We start from the raw sequence: 23556 nt of genomic DNA, 5'->3' as shown, positions 1-23556 counted from the left end.
TTTGCTACAATTCCTCAAAGGAACCACCAATGTCAAAATATATGCCATTTAATCACAGCGTGGCGTTATTTAGGTGAGATTGAAGAGCACAAAAACATTGTGCTAAAAATGGACCAGAAACGTTTGGTTGCAGCAGCTGTGTGCAGAAACAGGTGATAGTCACACATATGAGCTGCTCTGTCCACCAATCAGCATGCTCTCCCTTTTCCCTGCGGGGTGTATAATTGTCCAGCTGCTTAGTTCTGTGTGTGTGTGTGTGTGTGTCTTTGTGACTGTGTGTCGCTCTGCTGTTAAACCTTTTAAAACTCACCTCAATCACTGAGATTATTTCACCACTGCAAATATTTACTCACTGTTATCTTTCTTCTTGCAGATAAATGGTGTCAATTTCCGCACAGCCACATGTTTTAGTACAAAATGTTAAAAAAGGCCATTACTGATGTGTCTGGATCAATGGGATCTTATATTGTTACGTCTTATTTCAGTGGTCTGATAAAGAGTGAGGAGTGTGTAGAGTTAGGTAACATTTCTCCCGTGGGCAGCACTAAAGATAGATCAGACTACGCCACTTGTCGAGGAGTGTCTAACATGTAATTTAAGCAGAAGGGGAGAGCAGATTCTGCGTAAGAAAGCTCTGACACTTCCCTAAAGCCACAGCAGATTAATAAAGCCAAGTTCTAAAACATGTCTTGGAAATATGTTTTGAGTCTTTAGGGACTGTATGAAAATAATTGAGCAGGGAAGGGGGGCTGAAAAGTGCAAGCAGGACCCTCCCCAGCATTATTTTCTTTGGATTCAAGGCGCAAAACGAAGAGTGAAGTGATGTACCCAAAGATCTTAAAGGTTCTGCATGCAACAGTCAGAGCATTAATAAAGCAGCAAACCACTGTTAACTATATAAAGATATGGTGGAGTAATGGCGTCCTGAGCAGAGAATGAAGTCACGCTACCTCTGCGTGTGTTGTAATCTGAGCTTCTCTGTGGTTTATTTTGGTAAACTAGTCTGGCCGCGCATGAATGTTAGTGCATGTGTGTATCCCATTGGCTTGCTCATCGCTGCCGCTTTGCACTGGGCTCACACTGAGGTTACGATTGATACTACGACAGGGTCATTGTGGAAGTGTAGCGTTAACATCGTTAGCTCTGTCAGCACTGTTGCTGTTAGAGTTAGCTCCATTAGCTGCTAGCTGCCAACTTAGCTTTCTCCATGTTGAGAACCGTGTTCATACACATAACATACACTCAAAATTTTTTCATGACACAAAATCTTGCCAACAAAACACACATTAGCAAATTAGCCATGCCAAATGTATAGCAAACAAATGACACCTCCCTGTCCACGCTAAAACCAAGAACTACTACATGCTTTGCTAACGGTGAGCTCCAGTTTACGCATAATGGAATTTGGCTTTATATACAGAATATATATCTATAAATGACGTGTCTTGAACAGTTTGGCTAACTGTCAGCTCGCCCATGAACTGCAAACACATGGTGATCATATTATAATAGTTACGAACCATAAACATCCACTGTCAACACGTTTCATCTCCACTCATAAGTTGAACAACTGGTTACACATGATGCTGAACTCATGAACTATATATTACTCTGTTTAATCTGTTTCTCGAAACAGACATATTGGTTTTAATTGCTACTTATTTATCATGGAAAAGCTTTGATTCTAACTGATTTGGTCTCTTTACAAAAGGGAAGGCTGAATTTAAATATAAATACAGGAAAAGACAAAAAAATCATACAGTCCCTTAACATGAATGTACTGTCTTTGCACATGTTGTATTAGTTTAGATCAGATTTATTAAAAAACAAATGTCGTACAGTATGGATTTACACTGTCAGTACAGCTCGGTAATATAGTAACAAACCAGTTGCTCAACAATGGAAGCACAAGTGTCCTGTGCTGTAGCACTGACTTGAGTGACATCAGCATGTGTTACCCAGTAGAGGGCAGTGTGTGTATACGTGTGTCCGTCCATCAGTTTCCTGCCTGAACAAATGTAGACAGTTAGTGGTAACAAAGAGGTGAAATCATGTAAACACAAAACATCACATTTTAATTCAGAAACAAAAAAAAAACACATTCAAATGCACAAAATAATTCCATGAAGTTACAGAGCATCAGTCATTTTTATATATATAAAAAAGAACTATATTTTATTGATATAAGTGATGAGAGGCTTCATTCGTGTTGTTACTAGCTCCTGTGATTATGTGCTAATATGCTCTACAGTGATTGTTTGAGTAAAGAATAGCTACACTATGTCTTTAATGACATATTGATTGACTGATGCCATGTATGATTCTGACAGTGACAAGGCAGCAGAGTTATTTACTGGTCAGTCCATTTTTTCACAATCTTTGCTGCACTCACAGACTGTGTATGAAAACCATGATCATGTCCGAGAGGTGTGGGAATCCCCGGGAAAGTGGACACACACAGTGAGAGTGCTCATCTGTATTCCTGAGTAGGAGTCATGGAGTATCTCCTGCGATAGATGCTGATATAAAACAAACAAAACAACAGAGGTATCTATCAAAGCTGGCCTCTCTTTCACTGTAACTAGAGGAGGATAATTTTACAATAAGTGGTTCAGGAGGGGGCACAAAGACAGGAACTAGAATGTATCAGTGAGATCAGTGTACATGTAGATGCCTGAGAATTATGCAGAAACTTTACATAACCCTGTGAAAACGGCTGGTATTAGCTGCCCCTCCTTGAAGTATCTACAGCAGATGTACGGCAGATGCCTTCACTCAGCCTCCTGGAAAAAGAAAACACATAAGAGAGTCAATACTCTCAAACATTTGGAAACAATAAAATTGTTATGGCCTCATTTCGGCTGAGGAAATTGCAAAAAAAATGAAAGGAAGAAAGCGACAGATTTGCTGTTCGACAGGCAAGGTGTGAATGACATAAATGGCGTTAATATGGCAGGGATGAATCACCAGTGGAGAGTGTACCAGTGGATCTGCCGATCACACACGTCCTCTTGCACTCCTCCTCTGTGTCGAAGCGGTTCTTGTTGCCGTTACAGCCTCCGTACCAGAACTGGGCGCAGGCGTTGGCCTGCTTGTCGTAGTACCAGCGGATATTATAGTCCCGACATGTGCCCTGGTCCAGAACCAGGCCACAGCGAGGGTCCAAGGGAACGGTCTCTGCAGGAAAAACAGCAGATTCTATAAAATCATCCACACCACATCAAAAATAATTGGCCTCCCTGCTCCTCACCTACATGACCTCATTACTGAGCCTGTCAATCATAAAGCACTTATCATAACCCCAGAGGTCTCTCCACCACGTGTACTCTATACACTCTATCAAGTGACATCACAGCAGATCTGATCAGATATCAATGTTCACATATCGACAGATAATGTATTTAGGATTGTGTTAAATTGATTTTTATCTGACTAGCTTGGCTGTAGTTTAGGGAACATAACGCAGCTGCATCCTGTGTTTGACTTACAGGCTAGTCTTCACTTACTCTTATATGAGTCTAATCCAGTTTTTAATCTAACCCCATGCTAAAAAAGGGCAGTGTTTCCATAGTAACAATGACCAGTGGCATCAAATGGCAAAGCTAGAATTACCGCCTTATGGTTGTATGTATCAAGTCATGGTTTGCATCCAAGTCTGTTCAGACTTACATGTAACCATGACAGTAGACAATGCTTCAAGTTTCAGAGTGGGCACCCAAGATTAGTGTCACCAATTCAGTATCTGACCAAATGATTCCCTTTCTGTTCCTGAGATATGACATTGAATAATGGCCAGAAAACATTATGATGTCACAGTGAAGTTGACCTTTGACTTTTTAGATATTAAATGTTGTCACTTTATCATTTTATCCTATCAGACATTTGTGTGAAATTTTGTTATAATCTGTGTTGAGTTATGGCCTAAGTCATGTTTTGTGAGGGCACACTGACTTTGACCTTTGACCACCAAAATTTAATCAGTTCATTGTTAAGTCCAAGTGGAGATCTGTGCCAAATTTGAAGAAATTGCCTCTAAGCGTTCTGAGATGGCGTGTTCACAAGAATGTGATGGACAAGGTCAGAGCGACCTTCACTTTTGTCCATGACTCAAAATGGATGTTTGTGCAAAATTTAAAGAAATTACCTCAAGGTGCTCTTGAGACATTGCTTTCATGAGAATGACACAGATGCAAAGTCACACTGACTTTGACCACCAAAACCTAATCAGTTCATCGTTAAGTACAAGTGGACATTTGTGCCAAATTTCAAGAAATATCCTCGGGGTGCTCTGAGTGATCGTGTTCACAAGATTGGATGGACGGGGTAACAACAATGACCTTCACCTTTGACCTGCAAATTTAAATCAGTTCATTCTTGACTCAAAATGGACCTTTGTGCCAAATTTAAAGACATTACCCCAAGTTGTTCTTGAGATATTGCTTTCACGAGAATGAGACGGATGCAGGGTCACACTGACTTTGACCTTTGAATCTAATCAGTTCATCGTTGAGCCCAAGTGGATGTTGGTGCCAAATTTCAAGAAATTTCCTCCAGGTATTCTGAGTGATCGTGTTCACAAGAATGTGACAGATGGGGTAACAGTGACCTTCACCTTTGACCTCCAGATTTAAATCAGTTCATCCTTAACTCAAAATGGACATTTGTGACAAATTTAAAGACATTACCCCCAGTTGTTTTTGAGATATCGCTTTAATGAGAATGAAACGGATGCAAGGTCACATTGACTTTGACCTTTGGCCACCAAAATCTAATCAGTTCATTGTTGAGTCCAAGTGGACGTTTGTGCCAAATTTGAAGAAATTTCCTTACGGTGTTCTGAGATATCTTGTTCACGAGAATGTGACAGGGTCAATGTGACCTTCACCTTTGACCTCCAAGTGTTAGATCATCCTTGACTCAAAGTGGACGTTTGTGCCAAATTTAAAGAAATTACCTCAAGTTGTTTTTGAGATATTGCTTTCACGAGAATGAGACGGATGCAAGGTCACACTGACCTTAACCGTTGACCACCAGGATCTCATCAGTTCACCTTGACTCAAAGTGAACATTTGTGCCACATGTAATGAAATTCCATGAAGGAGTTCCTGAGGTATCATGTCCACGAGAATGGGATGAACGGATGGACGGACAACAAAAACAATGCCTCCAGCCGTGGCTCTCACTGGCGCAAAGGCATGAAAAGAGGAAACCATGACTAATAATCTGATGTTAGTTGACAATGTTGTGAAGCTAATGATTGACATGTTGGAAATACACAGCAGTGAGGACACTGACCAGTTAGCACGTGCACTGAGCCCTGACACTACGCTGTTAGGCTCTTCGCTGAATCTCTGTTGAATTCACTGTTGGTTTTCAAGAAGACAAACATTTTCTGCTGGAGTGAACAGAGCTGAGGAGTTTGACGCAGCTGCTCTGTCAACCTGGTTTTATAATAATAATAACAATAATAATAATATTAAAAGAGTCTTATTTACACAGAATTCATGGCATATTAGTTCTGCTTCAGACAGTCAGGAACTTGACAGCTTTGTACTACAGATGAATTTAGACATCTGTCTGAAGTCTGTTAGTTTGATCTCAGCCACAGTCTATCTTTGTGTAACCATCTCCTGTTTGCTGTGTGAGGAGCAGACTCTATTAAACAGCAGATAAAATGATGAAGTTATCTGCACAAGTGATTTAAAGGAATGCCACACAATAGCTCTCTTCACTCAGACATTGGTTCCAGCTTTCTGATTTTCCAGCTGAGTGACCTTATGTGATACTATCAGAATCATATGCAGTGTCTGCTTTGTCAATCAAGAACATTTTGCAATAATAACTACACTACATTTACAGTTTTACATTAAAATTGGAGTGGGAATAGCTCTGACAATACATCTTACACAGTGACATCAGTTTGACACATATGATCTAAGCTTTTAGAGATCAGTAAAATCGACACATCTGCCCTTAAACTGAACTCTGTGAGTAAAATGAGTGAGACAATGTGGAATATAAATAAATAAATCCTTGTCTCTGAAAGGCTAGTTCTACTCTAAACACACATGTAATGGGATTAAATATCTGATCACTGGACAACTGCTCTCAAATGTTTCTTTTTTATTTCTGCCATACGTAAGCCTGAAGGGAATCATACGTTTGCTTGTGTGTGTGTGTGTGTGTGTGTGTGTGAGTGTGAGTGTGTGTCTGTCTGGATCTCTTGTGGTTGCAGTGTTTAAAAACCTGTTTTATTGACTGTTTTATGCCATCATTGACTGCTGTCTCCTCACTCCCCTGAACCATCAATTAGGGGCTGCAAATCTTTTATGGAAATCAGCCTGGCTAAAAACAACCGGCCTTACCACAGGTCACATTTTGGCTTTCATTGTGGCTCAAACACTGACATCTATAGAAAAGTGTGCAAAAGGAAGCGTGAATCTACTGCTAGCTCACCTAGCACCACTGAGCTAGCTAATGATACAACTCAGCAAAGTAGGACACTATTAATGTTTAGATCTCATTCTGTCATGAGCACAAGGCCCCTTGTCCGTAAGTAGAGTACAAGTCTTTCTGCTAAGTGATGCTGTTGGTGGGTTTAGTTCGGTAAAAAGGAAATAGTTCCTACATGAAACTGCTCACAACAAGGTCTGTGGATTATCTTAAGTAGCTGGGTCATGATTTCTAAAAAGAGACATCGCGACTCACACCAAAAAAATCTTGATTTATTAATAGCACTACAGGTAAGAGGAAAAATCTGCATTTTTGATTTTGGCGTGGACTGTCCCTTTAAACCTCAGATATAATGACCTAAGATAGTGTTAAAGTGATTTCTACAGAACACAGCAACCTGTTAAAACATAACCACAGATGCAGTTTACATTAAATGTAGTTATTTTTAATTTCAAATGTGCGTCTCAGGAAATATTATTTTGACAACACTAGGAGGAACGATGCATTTAAAAACCACTCATGGACACTATAATAAAATACACTGCTGCTAGTTTATCTTACATGGAACTAGAAAGTATGATTCATTTTATTTGTGCTGCCTGAGGAGTTCCTGCATCATTTACAGGAAGCAGCTTCACTTGTTTTCTCCTGTTGATAGTGTTTCTCTGTAATTACTACGAAAGTGTTGTGTACCATGTTTTGTCAATAGGTATGTAACTATGTCATGTCTCTGCATGCACCGCCTATTAAAGGGAATTATATATAGAGCAAATCAGACTGTGTACCTTTGGGAAGAGCTGGCCTTGGTACACGCTCATGCTGAATGGTTACACCTGAGGAGGATGTGGATATTCTTGTAGAAGAAGAAGATGATGAAGATGAAGATGAAGATGAGGAGGAGCCTCGGGTGCTGGAGGAGTCCTCTTTGGACGGAGGTGTGAAGTCTGAGGTGTTGCGGTTAAATGTATCCCCGCGCTCTCTTCCAAAGTGTGTCTCAGTGAACACATGCTGCCCTCCTCCACCCTGATGGTGATAAAACCAGTAAATGGTGTTAAACAGTGTTATAATGATCTTTTTATAACATACACACACTCATATGTTGCATACATGTCTGTCTGTGACTGTGCTGGAGCCTTTGCTGCCATGCTGGGTGGTCTCTACGCGGCCTCCGTGGCTGTGAGTGCTGGTGCCAGTGCTGGTGCCACTCTGACGGCCGTTCAGAACTTGCTGGTCAGTCACAGGTCGGTACCCATAGCCACCGACAACATAGTTCCCATTGTTGCCGTTCCTGTTGCCGTTGTTGCCGCTGTAGCCATTGTTTCCATAGCCGTTGTAGCCGTTAGTTACTCTGTTATAAATCAGGGCTCCATTCTCATCCTCACAGAACTGGCTGACCAGCTTGGATTCCAGCGCTGAGAAACAGAAAGACACAGAGGGGAGAAGTCAGTGTCAGGAACACAGGACATATTGTCTCTGGAGACTGGAGACCCAGTGGGAGATTTATTTTAGCCAGACTAGCTGCATGGCTCTGGGGATGAAAACAGTCGGCCCACTATTAAAGTCCAGGCTGAAATATCTCGGCGACTAACAGATGGATTGCCATGAAGTTTTGTACAGACATTCATGGTCCGCAGAGGATGTATCCTATAGAGTTCGGTATTCCCCTAAATCTTCCTCAAGCAGCACCATGAGGTTTGCATTTGTTGCTCTGAGTGCAATGTCTCCAAACCTATTGGATGGATTGGCATGAAATATTTTATGAATGTCTCATCTAATCATCTGGTCAAACTCATTATTTGTCCAATTCTTTAGTTTATCACTTTTCAAAGCACAGCATTTAAATTGAAGTAGTCCAGCTGACAACTTAATTACCATGAAATAAAGACAAAAATTAAAGGTACAGTTTGACATTTTCTGGAATACCCTTATTTGTTTTCTTGCTGACAGTTCAATTGGAAAAACCATACCCCTCTCATCTGTACTCTAGATATGGAACCAGAGTCAGCAGGGGATTAGCTTAGCTTAGCACAAAGACTGGAAGAAGGGGAAACAGCTAGCCTGCCTCTGTCCAAATTTAAAAGAAACCCACCTCTAAAACTCTATTTAGCATTTGCGTACTGACATTTCTAATCCAAGATATATGCAAGTACCAATAAGCTAATGCAGTAAGCTAATATTTCTGTGCTAGTATTGATGCAGCGTAACACCAAGACAAAGAGTTTCTCTAACCTGGCAGTGTGTTGAAGTCATCAATGAGGAACATGTGCTCGCTGTCTGGGTCAGAAGCGATCAGATTGAGCTCTCTCATGAACTCAGCCTGCGTAGGGTCCGAGGTGTTCACAATCCCCAGTGCAAACATCTCAATATTGGCAGCATGTGCTTCTCGTACAGCTATATCCAGCTTCACTGGCTCTCGCTTGTCCGTCTGTCCATCAGTGATCACGATGGCCACTTTGCTGACTCCCAGACGTGAAGAGTAGAAGGCCTCCTGGGTGGCTTTACGGATGGCTGTGCCGGTGTAGGTGCCCTCTCCCATGTATGGGATGTTCCTGATGGCCTGCTTTATGTCCTGTTTGGTGACGTAGCGGGCCAAGTTGAACACCAACTTCACCTCCAGGCTGTACAGCACCAGGCCGATCCTGGTGGCGTTGCGGCCCACTGTGACTCGGTCCACCAGGGCGTTCACAAAGTCCTTGATGATCTCAAAGTTCTCTGGGCCCACGCTCTCTGAGCTGTCAATGACAAACACCAGCTCCATGGGCCTCTCCTTACACTTGATCCCACATCCTGGAATCACATCACATCAGCATATGAGATCATGGCTGAAATGTCACTTTGATGAGGTTCACTGTGCGGAATCTGATCTACTGATTTGCAGATAGGATGAGACAGTGGCTTAAATTCAGAAACTGAATCTTCTCTTATAGCATTAAGTCAATACTGAGAAGTGAAATAAATATTGCAAAGATCACAAGATACTTTACCACAGATCTCTTTGATCATCCGAATGATGTCCTCTCTCTGAAATGAATACACCAACACAGTGTGAGTGTATAAATAAACATGAGCAGTAACTGATGAAATAGTCAGTGGTGGAAGACGTATTCACATCCTTTACTTATGTGAAAAAGCAATATTTTTAAAGAAACATTTCATCCTTCAGTTAATCACAAACATTCAAATTCAAAATCACTAATTTTGGAGATACGTGGTTTTGACTGGACAGGAGGGGCAGGAAAAAATGAAATGTGAAAAGTAACTAAAGCTGGAAATACACAAGTAAAGTACAAGTACATCTAATTTGTACTTAAAGGGTAACTTCAGTATTAAGCACAGTAAGTGTACAGTTACATTCCACCACTGGAAAAGTATATAAAAATATGAGAAGACTCACAGTGAGGCCTGCTTCACCTTTGACACCAGCGCGGCCCTGAGGTGAGAAAACAAAAAGTATAATGTAGTTAAAGTACTTATGATATTCTAAATATGTGTTTTAAACATTTTAAATTCCATTTACCAGACAAATATTTGCTGAGTTGACTAAAAATAAGGATAAGAGTGTAATTCTCACAAAGCAGTACACAATGTAAAGACATATAAAACCATCATTAGTGTAACTCACAGGTAGTCCTGGGGTTCCAGGGTCTCCCAGTTCTCCTTTGATTCCCTTCAGCCCCCTCTCCCCTGACGAGCCACGGTCACCCTGTCGCACATTGCATGATAAAATATCAGCAATCAGAACATACTGCGTGCACACAAACCCACATTCAGAAGTCCTGGACAACATGGTGACTCACTTTAGCTCCAGGAAAGCCTTCTCCAGGTACCCCCCTTGGCCCTGTCACGCCCTGGGCCCCCTGTTCACCCTGAATCAAAAACATGAATTAAATACTTTGCATGTGTAGGAGTTTACAAATACATTATTTTCTATAAGAAGTACAACAAATCATGGCCCACCTTTGGCCCTTGAACTCCTTGTCCTTGTGGCCCTATTGGCCCTGGAGGGCCAGGCCGCCCAGTGTTACCCTGCAGAACAGAGGATGCAGTGAGTATCACATTGGAGTGGACTACATCAACCTAGCTGTACATTTCTGCAATTCATAGATATATTACATTTGTATGTCATTACAGTATGTAGTGGATATGTTGAAGTAACTTGAAACCCTTGTGTTGCTATTGAACTTGAGTTGATTAAACATTTACAGACCAGACCAGCCCTGTATCACACATATGTAACCAATGATTCCCCTTCCTTAAACAGATGTAAAATGGATATAAAACCCATGAAACAGCTTGTCATATTTCTAGGAAAAAGCATTTCTAAGGTGAGGATTATCCCTGTCTCATAATACTGAGTCATGACTTTCTGACACCCATTTTCTCTCAACATAGATGAGGGCTGGAGCCTGCCAACATGACAGCTTTAGCTGAGTCCCCAATTAAATCCTGCCTACCGCTGCATGACTGTGACAGCACCCGGACCTGCAGAAACACTGGTCTGAAGCCTGCAGGGACTCTGGATGGGATATTTGGGGACATATGGGTGCTGGGTGTTGCTTCAGTTAGGCCTGCTTCTCATCAGACACATATGTCTGTGGAGATTCACACTCTGCACCAATGTGTCAGAGAGCTGCGAGGAAAATCATGATAAATACCCTGAACAACTGAACTGGCAGCATTAGAATATAAGGCCCCTGTGGTGGGCATGTTCACACACAAGATAAAGCACTCTTATTTCCAATCTGGAACTCTTTGACTACAGCAAAGACGTAATCCTTCAGAGAATATGACTCAATCAGGACCGCTTGGCTGTATGTCAAGTAAAATTACAGCAGGCTTTCTGCATAAGTAAACACATTGCAACGTTGTCCTTGACTCATGTTTGCAGGAAAACTGAATACAAGCTGTTTTTTGACGAGTTATAAAAGGTAGATGAAAAGTCGAAATGGAAGTAATTTTAGTTTGAAGTGCTGTAAAGTCAAATTTATAAAAAAAAAAAAAAGCCAAAGTAATAAAGTACCGGAGGTCCTTGGAGGCCTTCGCCTGGAGGTCCTGGTAAACCAGGCAACCCTCGGAAACCAACATCCCCCTGCAAAGATATATGAACACTTATAATACAGCAATTCACAATCCATCAAATAAATGAACTCCTGTGCTGAGTAAAATCTCGTTTCCTTTAATTAGTTTCCTCGAACAAATGACCACATCTTTCACTGGGGAGATACTTTCACTTATCTTCAGTGCACATTCAAACACTGAAATTGATCTAACAGTATTGGACAATTGCTTCGGCTCAGTTTTCACAACCGAGGTTCATTTTGCAAAAGTCTTAATGTGAAATGTTACACTCCTAATTTTGACAAAGGAACCATCTCTATCATATTAGGTCATACATCACATCACGCTGAAACACTTTCTCAACTGCCACCGACATGCACTTACTTGACAATAATTATTTTTGATCTGACAGAGCCAAATTCTCACCTTTGGTCCAGGGATGCCCACTCCTTCCTGGCCAGGTTCTCCTGGAAGTCCAGGCAGACCAGGAGGGCCCTAAACAACACATGAAATGGAGGTAGAATACACTCTCAGAGAAGGTGAAATTATTAAAGGAATAGTTCGACATTTTGCAGAAAACCCCAGGAAGTTACCCGTCCTTGCCAAGAAATAGTCTGGCATATAGCTCCCCCCCTAAAATAAATATGACCTGTTAATCAGTGAGTTTTAGATGTGATCTGTTACCTATAGAAGGTACTGTGTTTGCTGTTAGCAGTCTTTGGCTAGACTAACTTAACCCTTCCAACAAATCCTTAGTAAAAGATCCTTCAGAAAAGAATCATGGTTGGGCATCGTCACATTATGTACTTTACATAAAGTTACATACTTAAGATATGTGGGTTAGGTTTCGGGAAGTAAAGTTACTTAGATTAGGTTTAGGAAAGTAAAGTTAAGTAGGAAAGGTTTAGGAAAGAAAAGTTACGTAGGATAGGTTTAGGAAAGAAAAGTTAAGTAGGATAGGTTTAGGAAAGTAAAGTTACGTAGGATAGGTTTAGGACAGTAAAGTTATGTAGGAAAGGTTTAGGAAAGAAAAGTTAAGTAGGATAGGTTTAGGAAAGTTAAGTTACGTAGGATAGGTTTAGGACAGTAAAGTTACTTAGGTTAGGTTTAGGAAAGTAAAGTTAAGTAGGAAAGGTTTAGGAAAGTAAAGTTACGTAGGATAGGTTTAGGAAAGAAAAGTTAAGTAGAATAGGTTTAGGGATGTAAAGTTACTTAGGTTAGGTTTCGGAAAGTAAAGTTACTAAGGTTAGGTTAAGTACAGTAAAGTTACTTAGGATAAGTTTAGGAATGTAAAGTTACTTAGGTTAGGTTTCGGAAAATAACGTTTCGTAGGATAGGTTTAGGAAAGTAAAGTTATGTAGGATAGACTTAGGAAAAGAAAGTTACTTAGGTTAGGTTTAGCAAAGTAAAGTTACTTAGGTTAGGTTTATGAAAGTAAAGTTACTTAAGTTAGGATTAGGAAAGTAAAGTTACTTAAGTTAGGGGCGTCAGTGACTTAGTGGTAGAGCAGGGGCCCCATGTACAAGGCCCGGGTTCGAATCCAGCCTGTGGCCCTTTGCTGCATGTCATCTCCCCTCTCTCTATCCCCCCTTCACGCTTAACTGTCCTGTCCATTAAAGGCAAAATGGCTAAAAAAAAAAAAAAGTTACTTAAGTTAGGTTTAGGAAAGTTAAGTTACTTAGGTTAGGTTTAGGAAAGTAAAGTTACTTAAGTTAGGTTTAGGAAAGTTAAGTTACCTAGGTTAGGTTTAGGTAAGTTAAGTTACGTATGATGGAAAAGAATCACGGTTGGATGTTGTCACATTACGTAGTTTACGTAAAGTTGTGCAGTTTATGGACACATAACAGTCTTAGTGTAAAGTGACCTGCCGACTTGACAACATACCAACAACTGTTCACTTTTTTGTTTGTAATAAGGGTAAGCGTATTCATGGATAAATTGATTTTTGACAAGAAAAATATTAAGGTTTGGGTAGGACTTTGAGAATCTTGTGCTATGTATGTGAAATTTACCAATTACAAGTTAAAGATTTGTCGAGTAACTCAAAGGTTTATTACTACATTTGAATTTAATGATAATGTCTTCAGGTGCACTCTTATCTGGCCGGACCTTCATATTTAGCAAACAGACATGAGAGCAGCATCAGTCTCCTCATCTACAACTTCAAAAAAGGGGCTATATTAATAAGCATGATTCCCAAAATATTGAACTGTTCCCTTAAATCTCTTCTTCAGTGGCCACATATACCCCTACAAGACTAAATATGATTCCTTTGCTCTGTATTTGCCCCTGAATCCCCCTCTGTGTCTCCTTGCTATGGTCTTAACTAAGGACGAAGTATACGAGGTTCAGGTACTGTAACTATTGGTAATAAATGTCTCGTTGATGGATGTATGGCTGGAACTGATGGGCAGAATGAGGGAGGCAAAAGACAGATGGATGGACGACTAAATGTAATGTGTGGATGGATTGTATAAACTAACAGATTTATGAGCGTACAAATGGGCATGTCATGCTTTAAATCAGTTCCTCACCATAGGGCCGGGATAGCCGTCTCCTTTGGGACCTAAAGGACCTGCAGGACCTGAATCTCCACGGTCACCCTAAAGCAAAAATAGGTCAATCATCCATTCATAAAAGGATACTCAGTGATTTACAGACAGGTGTTAAAATGAAACTGAAGTGGAATGTGGATGTAAATAGATATATGTGCCGTCTGCTCCTTTCTGTGCTTCTGTATTGTAACTCTGTGCAATATATCAAAAGCATGGAAGGTTCAAAATGCAAAACATGCTGAAGCATTTTTATGAATTGATATTTCATGAACAAATGTTGGAGCAAATGTTGACATCTTCACTGTTCTTGTTGATTCTTCTTGATGAAAGGGCACATATGTGTTGCCAGGTCTGTCTCCCATTACATTCACTCGATAATTGATTTTCCAAACATAGACTGTTCAGCTATGACAACATGCTCTAAGTGTGTGTCACCAGGCAGTCATCCAAGTTACAAACACATTGTTGTGTTTTAGAAAAGAGGCTTAAACTGGGTGTTACCTTTGGACCAGGAAGTCCGTAGCCAGTCTCCCCAATCGGACCTGGAGGACCACTTGGGCCAAGATCACCCTGTAACACACGTTAGCACTAATTAACTCTATATTCTATAACATGGCAAATATTGTAGATTTTACAAACAAAACATGAGATATAGCTGAAATATTAAAGGTAAGTAAACTAGATTTCCACAACTAGCTATAAGTGGTAAAGCATACACATAGTGCTACTGTGGTGCAAATGAACAAATACACAGTTAATCAAGTCACCACAAAGTGATTGCCACATAGTTATCCTGCGGTCATTGAGGCCTCAAAGGGTTTGGGAGTAATTGCCCACATTACCCAGTACGGTAATTGTAGTCATTAACATTACACAAAGTAGTTCAAATTAATAACGTAACAATAACATTTAGTTTGTGCTGACAAGTATAATTTGCTGATAATAATTACTCTAATTACCTACTGTATTTTTAGGTAAACAACATCTTGAATGAGACTTGTATTTTATATTCTGGTACTACTATTTTAAGTTACAGCTACCCTTGTGGAGTTTTTTATCACTGGTAGCTTGATGCAATGTTTTTACAAGACGGTCCCAGGATCCCGCAAAGTGTGCCGCACTTTGAAGCCAATTTGTCATAGTGGCCAAACAGTAAAACTACAACTTCCAGGTCCCTTACATGATGCCTTTGGATCCAGAAACACGTTTTCCCATAGACTTACATTGTGAAAGAGATGTCCTAAAATCACTGGATACATTTTTTGAGTGTCACAGCCTCTGTGAAATGATTCGTCTCACTATTGGGATTTGATTTGTTTGGTCCGATAACATTTTGAAAGTCAAGAAGGGCCGGACGATTAATTCATTTTATCCCCATCCAAGATGACGGAGGGCTAAACCAGACGTTAGCCAGCAGAAGTTAACTGCTCAGCTGATGATGTCTCTAGTGTGCTTGCACTATGGGCCCAATGACGTGGTACTTTTATACCCAGGAGTTCAAACTGTTTTGGCTTCATCCACCACTGAACAACCTTTATAGGTATGAACGGCCTCCAATGCTGTATCAAGTTCTCTTTATACATCCATGGCAGGACCCTGATTTGTTTGTATAATGCACTTGCACAAGGACAGTTTCAGTTTCATGGTACTCCTGATGGACAGATGGCAGCAGTAATGTGCAAAGAAGACAAGCAAGAACATTGCTAGCAAGCATGAATATGTACAATCTGTGATTTAAGGTGGATATAAACACATTTTTTGCTTAAACTTATTATCATGACATAAATATTAATTGTATAATGTAATAACTATAGAATATTAGACACCACAGTGTTTAGATTGAGTCCCTATAAGCCTTGCTTTCACCATGCAATTCTGTCTGTGTCTGTCTGTCTGTCTGTCTGGGAAAATGAAGGCTCGATTTACGGCACAAAAACTGCGGCAGTCGTGGTGCAACCAAACAGGAAGAGGATAGTGCTTTTGTTTTCCCCTGTAGCTATTGGTAGTTATCCCCAGTTATCACAGAGTATCTATGTAAGTTCTTTGTTGTCTTTGCAACAGCGTTGCTACGAACAATTCCAGATGGAGAATTTGGTTTTGGAAATGTTTTATAAGGAGGGGAATACATTCAACACAGAAACTAGGCCTTAAAGATACACATAATGCAGTTAAGTGAGAAACTATGAATAAATTTGTTTGTTTACAATAAAACTCCACAAGGTCTCTTTAAGTAATCCAAATACTTCTTGAACTTCTGCTGACATGACATGACTGTGTAACGATTGAAAATTGTCGCTACTGCCAGGAGATTCTTTCACTTACGAACTTCTTTCATGAAACAATTGTCTCTTGAAATGAGAAGTATGGCGATCATGAAAATCAAACACTTGGAAACATTTAAACAGCATTTGGAAAAATCTAAATTATTATCACCTGTTTTATGTAAACATGCACGAAACACAGCAGACCTCCACAGTTTTCTAATATTACTACAGTAGACTGGGAGTAGTTACCTTTGGCCCGGCGACGAAACGTCCTGGTGGACCAGGTAAACCCCCCCTGCCTTGTGCCCCTGGTTCTCCCTGAGGATTAATGCAAGACAAGTGGTTAAATCAATAATTCATAAAATGAATTCCTTACAATTTAAGCCCTCCCAGAAGGCCACTGACAGAGTCCCAATGCAAAAAATAATTAATTAGAAATATTCAATAGCTAATCAAGCTTAGTAGCTCCTCACCTTTGGTCCCGAGGGTCCAGCAATGCCAGGTGGACCAGTCAAGCCCCTTATTCCTCTTTGGCCTTGGTCACCCTTAAAAATCACAAGAAAATAGTTAGTAATCTGACAGCTGTGACTTTATATACAGGTCATTAAAGTCCTAGTGCCAGACATGCAAAAAAGTGAGCAAGAAAATGTCCCAGTTTTCACCTTTTCACCCTGGGTGCCAATTCCAGGTGCCCCCTCTGGCCCTCTGAGACCTGAAGGTCCTGGCTCACCCTAAAGACACAAACATACACACGTAATAACTTTTATGAGATTGATAGTGGAGCAAACAGACACATGTAGATACAGTAGGTGGTGAGATTAACTACCTTCTGTCCAGGGGCTCCGTCCTCCCCTGGCAGGCCGGGCAAACCTGACATCCCTGTTGACCCTGGCTCACCCTGAGGACAGATTCATGGATATGTTTCAGTTGTTGGATTGGAAAATCTAAGTATTGTAAAAATAAAAATGGTTTTAACTCACCTTAGCTCCAGGGTCTCCAGCCCCTCTCTCACCTGGGGCGCCTACCTCCCCCGGTAAACCTTGGTCCCCCTGTGAGATAAGACAGCATGACAACATTAACTTATTGTAGCTTTGATTTCTGAGATCCTGGAAGGATATGAATTCATCAAACTAAACAGTGTATTGGACAAACCTTGGATCCAGGAAAGCCCTCTCCTGGTGGGCCTCTGCTTCCTGGTGGCCCTCTTGGTCCCTCCACGCCCTGCAAGGATGAATGGAGGCAGTGATAAAAAGAGAAGCCATCGATTAAAAGGTAACACTATGTAAAAATTGGACGGCTAAGGGACTGTACAAAAGTTACTGGGTGGTGGTCAAGTTTGAAAAACGCACAATACCCTTAGTTCTTGATACTAGTGAGTAACTAAACATATTCTGCTTCAGTGTTCCTGCCTCACTCTTTTTCCAATTTATCTTATATCCCGAAAAACTGCCAAATAAATCAATCAAATTCAGAACAGCAGAGCAAAATATCATCTGCATACATGTCAAATTTAAAATTATGACCATATATGTTCACATCATGTATATCATCCCTAGAGTAGATAGCACATGCTAGTGGTTAATGCCTTTTATGACTTTTAAAGGAATCCTTAGCTTCATACCAGGCAGATGCACTACAGAGAAGTATTGAACCAATTTAGCACCACACTCCTATAACATTGTGTCATGATGAACGGTTAAAAAACAGGAATAAAATCAATCCAGCAGAACCAGAGATGTCGTACTGTACTGTACCCACAGTGGAACTCGACCCCTGGCTGTTCATTAAATCTTGAATCTTGCTTTTATTTAAAAGGTAAAAGGTTACGCTCAGCTCATCTCCCCACCCCAGTAACTTGTGTACAGTCCCTAAGGTGACTAATATGGAATTTACATTCAGGAATAACCTGCAAAACCATAATTGTTTGGCAGCTGAAGCCAAGGTGCCAATCACTTATTTAAGTACTTGCCTTCTCGCCCTGTATGCCAACTCCTGTGAGGCCGAGTGGCCCTGGAAGACCCGGAGGGCCAAAATCCCCCTACAGGTTCAGATAGGAAAGGAGGTTAATGATGATAACAGCATATAAGTGTTGATAGTATGACAGTGCATCACACTCACATGCCAACTGGGACATTTCGTGATTTATTACATGTGGAAAGCACCCAACTGTAAAAGAGTCTTTGCCAAGATCCTGTGCATTTTTTTTTGGCTCGGTAATAGATTTATACTATTATGCAGTAAATTCTGTTTATACACATGACTTGATGACATTTTTAATTCAATGCCTTTTCATCTGTCACATGCAACATTAACGTCATAAACTTGTGATGTTAATGCACAGAAAACCCCGTAGGCACTGGTTTGTCATTACTACAGGAAAACATTGCAATTATCTGTGATGAACTTCTCCACAAGGCTACAGTAAACCTGTCAGCACAATCTGTGTCAGGAACTCCCATGTAAAAACCTCTATGTTTTAAAAGATGTTTTCTGGGGGGAAATGGTTTAATCCATTCCCAAATGTTAACGTCATATTCCATTGACATGAGATGAATTATGTAACTTAAAAACATATCTTTAAATCAACTCATGTCATGGCCCATCAAAGTCTGCGAGCTAAAAGATTGCCAGATGGCTGCAAAGATCTGCACATCCTGAAAGGTAAGAGAGAATACCTTTCTGTAATTGTATGACCGTGTCAGTACAGAGCCAGCTTTCCCACATTCATCAGACCAAAACTGTGAAGCTGCACTCCTCCTACACTATCCAGGCCTTAACCTTGATTCATCACCTGTAGACTGTGACCTCATATATAACACCACGCTGAATGCATTCACTGGTGGCTCTGCCAACTCCTGGCCTTCTCTGCAACAGGACTCTGGCTTTATCTTCATGCCTGTGTGAAGGTTTTTTAGCCAGGCGTCTTATTTACAGCCACTCTGTACTCTACCTTGTCTCCTTTGATTCCAATGCCCGGCTGTCCTCTGAGCCCCCGCGACCCCTCCAAGCCTCGCTCTCCCTGTGAAGACAGACATGAGTTACTGCATTTTGCCTCTTTAATATATATGAAAACAATAACACTGTAAGAGCATGTGTAGGATAATGGAGAGGTCAGAAAATCTCACTCGTTCTCAGTCTCTTTCAAGTCAGACAAATCTTATTTTCACTTCTCTCATATAATCGCCCAGTATAAATAATTACACAATGGACCATCGAAGCCAAATGTGATTTCTGATTGAAGTTTAGCTTTGTTTATGTTGATGTCTACATGTCAAGCTTGGGCTAAAGTTGATGGACCACACTGTTTACAGAGACAGTTGCCAGACAGAGACATTATACCGTCTGATAGTTTTGGCACCAAGTGTGACTAAATTGTTAATACAGAGTGTTACCGCAGAAACCAACACAATGCTCTTCAAAGTGGCTTTGAGTTATAACACGTTTCACATCTGACTTGAAAGACCCCTTCGCCCCCAAATGTTTTTTTCTTGTTGGTTACTGCCCCTCAGATGTTTTACATTTAGTACATAAACTGATTTAAAGTATCTGCAGAGTTTGTCATTAGTGGACTGTTTTAACGTTCCTCAGATATATAAATTTATGTGAGAGACCTGTGACATCATACTGCAGAACTGCAATGTGAAACCTACAGAGCACCAACAGAAACAAGATTAAAGCCTGATTTATGGCAAGGCGATCGACACTTTAAGTGAGTGTCACTTGACAGAAATGACGTAACTTTTACAGAGAAACGAGTCTCTCAACACTTTCTTATATATGGCATGCACCTGGAGAACTTTGATATGTCGTGACACCATCATTCTGTTGCACAACGGGATTACATAATGATGGCCAGCCTGTCTGACACATCTACTGGAGATTTGTGTGTCCCGGAGTGAGCAACACGGGGCCCGATCTGGTAGACCAGATCGTCAAAACAGGTGGCAGACATCTGAAAATACTAAAAGTGCATCTCCTAACATCCTACCTCTCCATGTCCTACATCTGTTGGATCAAAACATATTGGCCCTGTAGCTACGTTGTTTGGTTCAATGGGTGCACTGACTACCTCCTTTACCTGTGCTTCAGTTGTCTTCTCAGTAGAAGTTTATAATCTCTTCCTCTCCTAATGAAGTATACATGGATACATAACAAACACCTGTAAGAAGGATCTATACATTGACTGGAATGATATAATGTAACTAAACAACTTGGCTGGAGAATAGCATGTAGTTACCATGGAGACGACTGAAATCTTTAGCTGAAGCATAAATTGAAAATGTCACATGGCTCTTTCATTTCTGTCGAGCAGCTCTCATCAAGAATCGAGCGCCCTACCGTGAATCAGGCTCAAGAGTCTACACAGCCATGCTTGTGGCTCTGTGAGGCCATATGTTAGCATGCTAACACTATTTTCAGATGTTACTTTTGGGGTGTATTGCACAGTGTACACAGTTTGTGTCCAAAGTCGCAGCCCTTCTTGTCAAGTTTGGTGCAGACATGCAACTAGGTCTCATTCCCAGGTCATTAAATACTGACACTTTGTCACATCCACCATGTTTTGGCTTAAAATGTGTGTCACAGTGTTAGGTTTAGACGTAGCGTTAGATGGCGTTAATAGATGATGTGACGTTAAGACATAATTTGGGTAATGCTATGTTTAAACAACGCTACACTGACATTTGGTTTTGCACAGAACACAAACAGCAGTCTCCTGGTTAAAAGTCCTGTATGTGTTTGACCTGTTCATCCACCCCGACCACCTCCCTGTGCAGATTCTGTCACTCTTTATAGCGGTTGCTCTGAGCGTCTAATATTGCAGCTGCTGGGTTTACCTAAGATTTGGTTGAAAGCCGGGTGTGTCTCATACAGACGCAAAAGGAAGCCTTGTGCATTAGTATCAAACACTGAGGGGATCGACAAAGAATCAGTATTTGATGACCTGGGGGTGAGACCAGGCTGAGACACCACATTACCATTGTTAGAATGAGTTCAATTCACTGTTTCTGAAAACATGATGTTTCTACGGCCACTGAGGTGTTTCCAGCCAGTTCAGTAAAAGTTTTATAAGACAGTTGCAGTATGCTTCCAATATGAGACTGTGAAACACACATGGCTAGACTCAGCATAAGTCTGAGGGAATGTAGGACTAAGGGAACATAGGGTTTAGGGAACATAGGACTGTGGGAACATAGAGTCAAGGAAACGTAGGGTTAAGTGAGGGAACATAGGGCTGTGAGAACATAGGGCTGTGGAAACGTAGGGTTAACGAAACAGGGCTGATGGGACATAGGGTTAAGGGAACATAAGGCTGTGAGAACATAGGGTTGTGGGAACATAAAGCTATGAGAACACAGGACTGTGAAAACATAGGGTTAAGGGAACATAAGGCTGTGAGAACATAGGATTGTGGGAACATAGGGTAAATGGAACATACTGCTAAAGTTACACAGAGCTTAAGGAACTTTGGGCTGAGAGAACCTATGACTAAGGAAATACAGGGTTAAGGGAACACAGACCTGAGGGAACACAGGGTCGAGGGAACATAGGGCTGAGGAAACATGGGGTTAATTGAACACAGGGGTGTGGGAAGACAGGGCTCATTGGCACGCCACTCTTGGTACTATGTAAAGTGCTAATTGTGCATAACTGGTCCAACAGAAGTGGCATCTCAATTTTTTTCATTTTGTACAGGGGGAGAAAGAGTAGGTGTGCTTTTAACCTTGTCTCAGTGGTTAGAGTCAGGGTTGCCAGCCAGTTTATGAAGAGAAAGAGTATCTTACATCTCTTAAAATGTGTCTAGAGAGAATCTATAAGTATTAAAACTCAGAAAAAGCAGGAATAGAAACACAGTGAGGGATTAGAGCAGTAATCCAAGTTGACAGTAAGTACAATGAAAAGAGTGCAGCCTAACGTCCGGCTGGGTATGACTCTGCAGAGAAGTCCTCTGAGAACATTTCCCTGTCGTCTAAGGTCATCCAAGGACAACAGAAATACAGTGACAGACACTGAAATACATTGATTAGCACAGTAATGCTGCATTTGCATGGCAACGTTTAGAAGTATAGATTTATTGTAATAACACTGTGATCTCTCATTTTGGCACACAAGTCAAGGTGCTAATGATGTGGGAAAAGGGTAATATTGCTGCTGAGCTCCTGCGAATCTGGAGCTTGTCGAAACACGTCATGTGAAGACTCAAGAACAAAAACGGCACCTGTGAGTCCGCGGTCAAATCTCCTGTCGAGGAAAAAAACCAGCACCCCTGAGGCTCATCTCAGGGTGCGAGATACACTGCCTCCTGTTCAGAGGTGAAAACTAGCTCTTACCATGGAAGAAGACAGTCGACAAATGTTAAATTCGATGAACGTAGAGGGAGGTGGAAAAAGTATGATTCTCACCTGACTTAAAGTTATTGCACCTTCTGATGTAAAGCCAATCTGTGCTGCCACATTTCCAAAAAGTAATTATATTTGCTATTATCTAAAGACATTCCAATGACTTAATCACACTTAATTGTCTGCATTTATCAACACAACAAAGGGTTTAATCACAATTTGATGAGCCGTTTGTTCTCTTATGGAGGTGATATGGCTTCGGGGGAGATGTTCAAAAATATCTCAGTGTTAAATGAACTCAGATACTGCTGTTCATAAATTAGGAAGCATTAAATGAACTGTGATGGGGGATTTTACACATTTGGAGTAAAATTAACACTGACAAAGTTTTAGAAAAGGTGAGGTAATTAGTCAAAGTCTTCTCGTTGTAACAGGGCTGGATCATCATGACCATGGGCCCTGGGTACAAATTCGGTGAAGTCTTGAGCAAACCCCATGTTTCAGTTATACTGATTCATTTGGTATATGACATTAAACACATTCCAGCTCTGGTTTGCTCAAAAACCACAAGTGGAAGATATAAGAAAAAGTCAACCTACTGCTTACACTAAAAGAAGTAACTAAATAAATAAGAACTTAAAAGTACACAAAACAAAGAACCACAGTATTCTACCTAGACTGATGTTACAAGAGTTTTGTGACCCATTTAATCTTTCCTACGAACCATATCAGCGTTTTTAAAGTGTTATTGAGAGGTGGAGGGGATGGTGGATGGTGTGATATCTAATTGAGACACTTGCCAAGCTGCAGACCACTGCTGACCACCTTTGGACACGAACAAACATCAAAACTGGTTGTGATTTAGCAAGTCCTCGCTGTGTTTTTGGG

At 40.8% G+C, this 23556-nt stretch overlaps 1 protein-coding gene across 1 annotated transcript in view; it reads right to left on the bottom strand.

Moving 5' to 3' along the window:
- Positions 1–1810: 1810 nt before the first annotated feature.
- LOC126402024 (collagen alpha-1(XXVIII) chain-like) overlaps positions 1811–23556 on the bottom strand; it is a 38675-nt gene continuing 16929 nt past the window's right edge. Inside the window, exons 15-36 of the mRNA XM_050063668.1 lie at positions 19281–19349; positions 18300–18368; positions 17483–17551; positions 17311–17379; positions 17157–17228; positions 16993–17061; positions 16804–16875; positions 16580–16648; positions 14568–14636; positions 14046–14114; positions 11938–12006; positions 11474–11542; positions 10411–10479; positions 10251–10319; positions 10076–10156; positions 9848–9883; positions 9438–9474; positions 8683–9240; positions 7561–7865; positions 7239–7476; positions 2983–3177; positions 1811–2783 (exon numbers count right to left, since the gene is read on the bottom strand). Of these exons, the coding sequence (XP_049919625.1) occupies positions 2776–2783; positions 2983–3177; positions 7239–7476; positions 7561–7865; positions 8683–9240; positions 9438–9474; positions 9848–9883; positions 10076–10156; positions 10251–10319; positions 10411–10479; positions 11474–11542; positions 11938–12006; positions 14046–14114; positions 14568–14636; positions 16580–16648; positions 16804–16875; positions 16993–17061; positions 17157–17228; positions 17311–17379; positions 17483–17551; positions 18300–18368; positions 19281–19349 (2430 nt within the window). The 3' untranslated portion in view covers positions 1811–2775. The remainder of the gene's footprint in view (positions 2784–2982; positions 3178–7238; positions 7477–7560; positions 7866–8682; positions 9241–9437; positions 9475–9847; positions 9884–10075; positions 10157–10250; positions 10320–10410; positions 10480–11473; positions 11543–11937; positions 12007–14045; positions 14115–14567; positions 14637–16579; positions 16649–16803; positions 16876–16992; positions 17062–17156; positions 17229–17310; positions 17380–17482; positions 17552–18299; positions 18369–19280; positions 19350–23556) is intronic.

This window comes from Epinephelus moara, chromosome 15, assembly GCF_006386435.1.
Source record: "Epinephelus moara isolate mb chromosome 15, YSFRI_EMoa_1.0, whole genome shotgun sequence".
In the NCBI taxonomy this organism is placed as follows: Eukaryota; Metazoa; Chordata; class Actinopteri; order Perciformes; family Serranidae; genus Epinephelus; species Epinephelus moara.
Note: the sequence above shows the minus strand (reverse complement) of the source record. Positions and strands in the feature narration are given on the sequence as shown.